General features: G+C 43.9%; 1 protein-coding gene across 1 annotated transcript; it reads left to right on the top strand.

Moving 5' to 3' along the window:
* The first annotated feature begins 223 nt into the window (after positions 1 to 223).
* LOC118811047 (endonuclease domain-containing 1 protein-like) lies at positions 224 to 8,560 on the top strand. Its single transcript, XM_036575249.1, has 3 exons — positions 224 to 539; positions 2,197 to 2,444; positions 8,055 to 8,560. The coding sequence occupies exons 1-3, from the start codon at positions 237 to 239 to the stop codon at positions 8,401 to 8,403; spliced, it is 900 nt and encodes a 299-aa protein (XP_036431142.1). The 5' UTR covers positions 224 to 236; the 3' UTR covers positions 8,404 to 8,560.
* Positions 8,561 to 9,093: the final 533 nt, after the last annotated feature.

A 9,093-nucleotide genomic window follows, 5' to 3' on the forward strand; every position in this document is an offset into this window, starting at 1 on the left:
ACATTACTCCACTAAAAACAGACGTTCAAGGACAAAACTGTAAATAATTTATTATTTTGGGTGATTCACTGCAATGAAACATTTTAAAAATCAGTGCCTTGAATGATCAGAGTATTAGCAGTTGAGATGCTCCGCCTCCTACCAGTGTCTCCTCCTCCTTTAGGAAGTTCTCTCTTTATCAGTCTCTGTTTTCTGCTCTACTCAATCAGAAAACAGACTCTCTGCTCTGCGTCAGGATGAAGCTCCTCACTCTGCTCCTGCTGCTGGGCTTCACCTCACTGACCGGGTCAGAGGTCGTGCAGTCTTTTAAAAGTCAGTGTCGTCAGTTCTTTATGCCAAATCCACATGATCAAACTGAAGTCATCACTCCAACTGTTCTAAAGGAACCTCGGTATAGGCAGATTTGTCAGCGCTGGAAAGGCCAGTACAGATACGCCACTCTGTACGATACGAAGAGCAGGATCCCCGTCTACTCCGCTTACACGTTCTACCGTAAAGGCAGAATTAATCGAACTAATGTCTGGAACATTGAACCTCAGGTGAGTGAACCTTAAAGCAGTGAGGGTCAAATGTATGTACAAGTGTAGGAGTGACGCACAATGTGCCCACAGTGTGACTGAATTTAGCAATAGATTTACTAAGCTAATCACAGAAACTGCTGACAGTGTTAAAGGATCTCAATGCAGCTTTTGACACTAACATAAATGTACACCTGGTCCAGAGTGGAATAAGTAATTAGCCACACACGTGAAGTCTTATCCCATTTTTTCCACAATCCTTTTTCAAATGCCTGATTAAAAAAAGCATTCAGCATTTTTCCAACACGCAGCCCATAAACGGCTCGTTCAGGCTGAGGTGACAGTTTTGTACAGGACATGAGAGCTCAATGCACAAACTGCCCCCAAACTCTCAGCACATCTGTAAACCCTGAGTGTTACTTAGACCATCTGAGGTTCATTAAGTGTCATTGAGAGTCTGTGGTAGATAATCAGTCTTTTCAGTCAGTTTCATCTGTTCTGCACTGTTCCACTCTGTTCAGGAGTTGCTGTGCAGATTAATTTGAAGAACACTGAATTTGAAAATATACAAAGACATTGAGACCCTTATGATGATGAAGTTTGTGAAATGTCATGCAGCCTTTTTTTCCTTTTCATTACCTACAGCTTTTTAAAAACACTCAAATGCCCAAAGTTCTCAGAGGGTAAAGGAGCACTAATCGCTCATTTCACTACTTTACCGTAAGATAAAACCATTATTCACAAATCTGATGTACGTTAAGTTCAAACCTTTCCAAAAATTGACATGGTCATCCTCTTAACTCCCTGAGGCTAACCTAGCGGAGAGCCGATGTATTCCGTCTGAATAATTAATTCTTGCTGATCCTCCTCCTCTTTTACTGTGTGTGACCACTTACGTTACATAGGTGTGACACACCTTTCTGTGGGGGTGAGTCGCAGGTCATGTTAAAAGTAATGAAACGGACCATAAACTTTAGAAAATACATTATTAAAATGAGGGAATTTGCACAATATTACAAAAGAAAAATAACTTAAAGGAACTACAGCTACATTTCCAGTGCAGTCATGTGAAGAAGAAAGTACACCTTTCTTTTGTTCTGTGTTTTTATATATCAGGTTCTGACAACACAACATCCGCCAACAGAACATGAGCCAGTCTGCAGAAGCAATGTGGGAAAAATTAAGCACACCCCATAATTCAGTCAGACTCCGGGGAGAAAAAGGGAGAACTCTGAGTTTATTTAGAGTGAACAGTGTCTTCACTGTGGCTCAGAGTCTAATTTTTAAAATGAAACTAAACTCTCCTCACTGTATTACAGTAACTCCTCTGTAAGCTAATGCTTATTTACACAGCTGTACAGATGTTTGTTTTTACATTCTGAAATACTCTGTATGTAATAGTTTGTCGTTTATGTTTACTCATCTTCATATGTGTAGGTGTTCTTATCTGCATATGTACAGATATTCACACTTCTCTTTAGCTCCTTCCCAGCTTTATTTTTTTATTGTATTTAGGATATTTGTTTCTGAGTTTAATCCTTGTTATCAGTCTGTGTTCTTTTCTGGTCTGTTCAGTGTGTTAAAGTCATTCATGTGTGGCTCACCAAGACAAATTCCTTGTATGTGTAACACATTTGGCAAAATAAAGTGATTTACAATTTTTTTTCCTTCATAACAGCTCGATCTGCCATTGACGCCTGAGAATAGTAATATGGGGTCAAACTTTACAGCAGAGGAGACGTACAGGTTTAAAAATCAGGCTCGGTCAGAAGACTATCAAGGACGCATGACTAGAGGCCATGTTTTTCCAAACTGTTACACTGCTGATCAGGACCAGGCAGATTCCACCTTTACGCTCACTAACGCAGCACCACAGACTGCTGAGAGCAACAGAGAGTGGGCAAAGCAGGTGGAGGAACCGATGCTCAAAGAGTGTCACGCCTCAGGAGGACTCAGACTACATTGCCCACAACCCCTCGGGAGATCATATGACTTTAGATGGTTGTGCATGCACCTATCAGCGCTCACATTCACCGGAATACTAAATACATTCACCTGTGTTTATTGTCATATGACCCACATAGTATAGCTTATAAGCCCGGGCTTTAGTCTTAGTCATTGCGAGGTATTGCTTCTGCTAGAACTTGCTGAGCGTTTCTATTATTCTGTTTGCTACGACCTGTTATGACCTACGTTTTGTCTCTCTGACCTTGATTTTTGCCTGTCCCTTCTTGTACTTTTGCTGACGGTTTTTGGATACGTGTTTTGATTGTTTGGCCTGGTTTTTTGACTACGATATCGGATCACTCCCTTGGATTTGTTTGTTTTGGTTATGATCACTTCGGTGATCTTGTACTGCTTTCTGGTTACGACCCACGCATGTTTTTTGACCTCTTCTTTGTCGCCCTCGAATAAAGCTTGGTGTACGCTTTTAATCCACAAGCGTCTGAATCCTGTTGCATCGTCACAGAATACCTCGCCGAGCATGCAGACGGCGGATCCAGAAGCCTTCCAAAAGGCTTTAACGGAACAGGGACAACTTCTTGGACGACACCAGCAGGTCCTATCCGGGGTGACTCAGTCTCTGGAGTCGATCGCTAATCAACAGGCGGAACAGCAGGCTCAACTGGCTCAATTGGTGACCAGCGTAAGAGGTTTGACCGGCCAACTACAAAGTATGACTCTTACTGAACCCATCGCTAGCTCCAGAGGACCCACCATGCCTGTTGCTGCCTCGCATGTTGTCTTTCCTGTAAGTAAACCGGATAAATTTGATGGGGAGCCGGACAAATGTCGAGGATTTTTGCTCCAGTGTTCTGTGTATTTCGAGAATTCTCCGGCGAGCTCTGATCAAGCAAAAATCGCTTTTATAGTTTCGCGTTTAGCCGGTAAGGCTCTCGAATGGGCTACAGCTAGTTGGGCTCAAATACACCGTCTCTCATATGAACAATTCTTGAAAGACTTCAAGATGGTGTTTGACCATCCCTATGAAGGGAAAGTGAGCGGGGAGTTATTGGTGAATTTACGTCAGGGGAATCGATCTGTAGTTGATTATTCCTTGGAATAACCTTAGCTGCAAGCAGTGGCTGGAACGAGGCGGCACTTTTAGTTATGTTTCGCCAAGGATTGCATGCGGACATATTAAGTGAATTGGCTAGTAATGACGATGACTTAACACTGGATCAGCTGATCACACTAGCCATAAAGCTTGATCAGCTAATCCACCATCGAAACAAAGTCAAGAGTGATCGCAATCCACGAAGCGCCCCAAACAGACGGAGATTCCGGATGGAAGACAATGACACTGCCGAGCCCATGCAGTGTGACTCCTCCCGGCTATCACGAGAAGAACGGCAACGTCGTTTTGACAACAACCTCTGCTTGTACTGTGGGAAAGCTGGCCACCAAGTACGGGAGTGCCATGTACGACCTCAAAAACGCAAGGCGCCGACCCCTGGACAGCACGTGGAGTCTACTCCACGTGCTAATGTGGTGAGTGTTCCCACAAAGGGGTTGGTTTCGAAATCTTTTATGTTACCTGTCACAATATACTGTCATCTCCGATCTCTTGTCGTTTCAGCCCTGATCGATTCTGGAGCAGAGGGGAATTTCATCCACGCCAAGGTGGTTGAACAACTACAAGCTCCAGTAAGAAATCTACAAACTCAGCTTAAGGTGGCAGCGTTGGACGGAGGACCAGTGGGCGTGGGCACGATTTCAAAAGTCACAGATCCTTTAGAAGTTCAAACCAGTGCCCTACACCTAGAGAACATGTCATTTCTAGTTCTGGAACATTCTGAATTTGAACTCATTCTAGGACTCCCCTGGCTTGAGAGACATAATCCTGTCATATCATGGTCTGAACACTCCATAATTAGATGGTCGGACTTTTGCCTACAATCTTGTATACATACTCCTACCCTTACCCTCGGTTCGACCTCAGTAGAAAGCCCCAATGCCGAACACCCCTTCGAAATCCCTCTTGAATACATTGATTTGAAGGAAGTGTTTAACAAATACAATGCCACTAGACTGCCCCCTCATAGGCCATATGACTGTGCAATAGACTTAGTAGAAAATCCTGTCTTCCCCAAAGCCAGAATTTATCCTCTAACTCAAGAAGAACAAAAGGCTCTTGATGTCTATATTCAAGAAGCGCTCAGCCAAGGTTTCATTAGACCCTCCACTTCACCCATAGCATCAAGTTTCTTCTTTATCAAGAAGAAAGACGGGGGGCTCCGTCCCTGTATTGATTATCGGGCCCTTAACCAGATTTCCAAAGCCTATTCGTATCCACTCCCCTTAGTCCCTGTGGCCTTAGAACAACTTCAAGGGGCTCGATACTTTACCAAATTAGATCTGAGAAGCGCCTATAATCTCATTCGAGTAAAAGAGGGAGATGAGTGGAAGACTGCATTTTTGACCACTAGGGGGCACTACGAATATACGGTGATGCCATTCGGGCTCTCTATCGCCCCCTCGGTTTTCCAAGCCTTCATTAATGACGTTCTCAGGGACATGTTGGGACAATACGTCATCGCCTACTTGGATGACATCTTGGTGTACTCTCCCGATTTTGAAAGCCATGTAAAACAGTTTAGAACTGTACTGCAGCGCCTGTTGCAAAATAATCTGTATCTGAAAGGGGAAAAATGTGAGTTCCATTTGCAATCTGTGGCTTTCCTAGGTTATATTATCAGTCAACAGGGTGTAGTCATGGATGATCAGAAAGTGGATGCTGTTATACAATGGCCCGTCCCTAAAACAGTAAAAGAATTGCAACGGTTTTTAGGTTTCGCAAACTTCTACCGCCGATTTATTCGAAATTTCAGCATTATTGCAGCCCCTATTACGTCGTTGTTAAGAGGAAACCCAAAGAGAATTGTCTGGAATTCGCAAGCAGAAAGGGCTTTCCAAAACCTCAAGGAAGCATTTACCTCGGCCCCCATTTTAAAGCACCCTGACCCACAACAACCCTTTGTAGTTGAAGTGGATGCCTCGGAGACTGGAGTAGGGGCGGTTTTGTCACAGAGAACGGGCGTTCCACAAAAGTTGCATCCCATAGCGTTTTACTCCCATAAGTTATCACCAGCAGAAAAGAATTATGGGATAGGAGATAGGGAGCTCTTGGCAGTAAAACTAGCTTTGGAAGAATGGAGGCACTGGCTAGAAGGGGCTAATCATCCCTTTTCGGTCATCACAGACCATAAAAATCTCGAATACCTCCGTACTGCTAAAAGGTTAAATGCACGCCAAGCCCGTTGGTCCTTGTTCTTTTCCCGATTCAGGTTCAGTATCACATATAGGCCTGGGTCTCGTAACACAAAAGCCGATGCCCTGTCTCGAATCCATCAAGAAGAGCCGGTCCATTTAGAAACAGAACGACCAGAGTGCATTCTGCCGCCTGAAGTGAACATTTCGTCGATTAGATGGGAAATAGATGAAGAAATTGAACGCGCCAATAGCACACTAGATATTCCCACTCAGTGTCCCCCAGAGAAACTGTATGTTCCTGTCGAATTTCGCACGCGACTCGTCACTTGGGCACACTCATCCCTCACATCGGGTCATCCTGGGGAGACAAGGACTCTTAAACTAATTGCACAACGATATTGGTGGGAATCAATGAGCAAAGACATTCATTCTATGGTTTCGTCATGTTCAGTATGCTCCCAATGTAAAACACCTAAAGCGCTTCCGGCGGGCAAACTCATGCCCTTACCGGTACCCCTCCGACCCTGGTCCCACATAGCTATTGATTTTGTGACTGACTTGCCAGAATCATTAGGATTTACCACCATTTTGACAGTGGTGGATAGGTTTTCACGAGGTGTGCGATTCATTCCATTCCCCACAATTCCTAGTGCCTTTCAAACAGCCGAGACATTGTTCCAGCAGGTGTTTCGTTACTTCGGCATCCCCGAAGACATAGTTTCAGACAGAGGACCTCAATTCACGTCACAGGTGTGGGCAGCGTTTTTTGAACATTTGGGGGTTTCTGTCAGCTTAACTTCTGGATATCACCCGCAAGCTAACGGGCAATGCGAGAGAGTAAACCAAGAACTGGGTAAATTCCTGAGGGTTTTCTCTCATGACAACCCTTCGGACTGGTCAAGATATTTGATTTGGGCAGAAATGGCACAAAACTCATTAACCGGTTCAGTTACAGGCATGACCCCATTTCAGTGTATTTTAGGATACCAGCCACCTCTAGCCCCTCGGACAGGGGTACAGACGGACCTCCCCGCCGTGGATGAATGGATGACGAGGAGCGAACGAATATGGGAAGAAACTCACCAGCGAATAGAAGCGGTACTTCAAAGACACAAGGAACAGGCGGACCGTCGCCGTGGACCTACTCCAGTGTATCAACCCGGCGATCAAGTATGGCTGGCTACGAAGGACTTTCGACACTCAGAGGGAAGTTGTAAGAAACTCCAACCCAAATATATTGGGCCATTTAAAATAGTAAAGCGTATCAATGATGTCACCTATAGATTAGACTTACCCCCTCGCTTTAGAGTCTCGAGGTCATTTCATGTTTCTCTTCTCAAACCTGCCATTACAGGGCCCTTGGACGAGGCTGTGCCAGACGTCGTGCCACCCCCACCGGAGGTGATAGATGGGGCTCCTGTTTATGCTGTCCGTAGGCTGCTGGACTCCCGGAGACGTGGGGGACAGCTGCAATACCTGGTTGACTGGGAGGGGTATGGTCCAGAAGAACAATGCTGAGTGGCTGCCAAAGACGTTTTGGACCCGGCTCTGATTGCGGATTTTCACAGCCGCAACTCACAGAAGCCCGCTCCCAGACCCAGGGGTCGTCCGAGGAAACAGCTGTCCTGCTCTCTTCCCACGCGTCTAGGAGGTTCACGGCAGAAGGATTCGTCGGTCCAGCGCCTCGGCAGCTCAGGCTCTGCCCCTGTGCGGAGATCCGGTGGTGCGTGTGGTGGTCGTCCTGGCAGGTCTCGATCCGAGACCCGCCCGGACTCTTTGGGGGGGGGTACTGTCACGCCTAAGGAGGACTCAGACTACATTGCCCACAACCCCTCGGGAGATCATATGACTTTAGATGGTTGTGCACGCACCTATCAGCGCTCACATTCACCGGAATACTAAATACATTCACCTGTGTTTATTGTCATATGACCCACATAGTATAGCTTATAAGCCCGGGCTTTAGTCTTAGTCATTGCGAGGTATTGTTTCTGCTAGAACTTGCTGAGCGTTTCTATTATTCTGTTTGCTACGACCTGTTATGACCTACGTTTTGTCTCTCTGACCTTGATTTTTGCCTGTCCCTTCTTGTACTTTTGCTGACGGTTTTTGGATACGTGTTTTGATTGTTTGGCCTGGTTTTTTGACTACGATATCGGATCACTCCCTTGGATTTGTTTGTTTTGGTTATGATCACTTCGGTGATCTTGTACTGCTTTCTGGTTACGACCCACGCATGTTTTTTGACCTCTTCTTTGTCGCCCTCGAATAAAGCTTGGTGTACTTTTAATCCGCAAGCGTCTGAATCCTGTTGCATCGTCACAAAGAGATACAGACAAACTGCATGCTAAATAAAAACAACCCAGCTTACATCGTGACTGGAGTCGTTCCAGGAGAGAAATGGCTGCCAATACAAAGAGAGAACAGAGACATTGAACAGGGAGTTAACATTCCCAGTCACTACTGGACTGCTTTCACTTGTGTTAAAGACAACAGACGAATTTATCGAACCTACATCGCTCAGCAAATATACCCCCTAAAGAATGGCTACTCCAAATTTATAAAACACAACATGACTGTTGATGAGCTGGATAAGAAGCTCACTGAGCTGTATAAGGAGTCTCTGCAGTATAACCAGCAGTTCAGCGTGTTCAAGAACACAAGATCTTAATCTCAAAGTCTTAATTTTCACTTTTAAAGTCTGTACTACCAACCCTTGTAAAAAGGAAGTATACTTAAGAGCACTAAATGTATGTTCAAATTGTGTAAAAAACACTGAAAGTACATTTTTCTTTTCATGTTCTTTATTAAAAAATACACATTAAATACTTAAGTACTTATCTGTATTTCTATAAAATATATTTTGAAGAAATACATTTAAAAGTATACTTTGTGTTTGAGAATACATGCAGAATACAAACTAAAACACGTTTCAACAATACTACATTTAATTGTCATGTCAACTAAAGTGTATTATTTAAAAAGTATATTTTAAAGAAAGTAATTTTAAAGTATGTTTTAATACAACTTTAGAAGTACACTTCCATTTATATATTTTTCACATACAAAAGTATATCTAATTTTCATGTCATCTTAAATGTATTATTTAAAAAGTATGCTTTAGTACAACTTAGGAAGTGCACTTGAGTGAATAGATTTTACTCGCATTACACTGAAGCACACTTTAAAACAAAGTCAAGTCCACTCAGGTGTTCTGAGTTGGGAGTTATAGAGCTGCTATTCTGAAGTTGAGAGAAGAGCTCTTTGATGGTATTATTTGCATTCTTTGTGCACTCCTCCCCCCTTTTAGGTAGACTCCTCCACCTAAGGAATCTCTTTACTATCTGGACAGGTACATGTG

This window comes from Colossoma macropomum, unplaced genomic scaffold, assembly GCF_904425465.1.
Source record: "Colossoma macropomum unplaced genomic scaffold, Colossoma_macropomum, whole genome shotgun sequence".
Lineage (NCBI taxonomy): Eukaryota > Metazoa > Chordata > Actinopteri > Characiformes > Serrasalmidae > Colossoma > Colossoma macropomum.

Bases quoted from the DNA above. Each gene is read 5' to 3' on its own strand.
- LOC118811047 (XM_036575249.1), top strand. From the start codon at position 237: ATGAAGCTCCTCACTCTGCTCCTGCTGCTGGGCTTCACCTCACTGACC. The intron at 540-2,196 runs GTGAGTGAACCT...CCTTCATAACAG, and splicing joins TCTGGAACATTGAACCTCAG to CTCGATCTGCCATTGACGCC. The intron at 2,445-8,054 runs CAAAGAGTGTCA...GTTGCATCGTCA, and splicing joins CAGGTGGAGGAACCGATGCT to CAAAGAGATACAGACAAACT.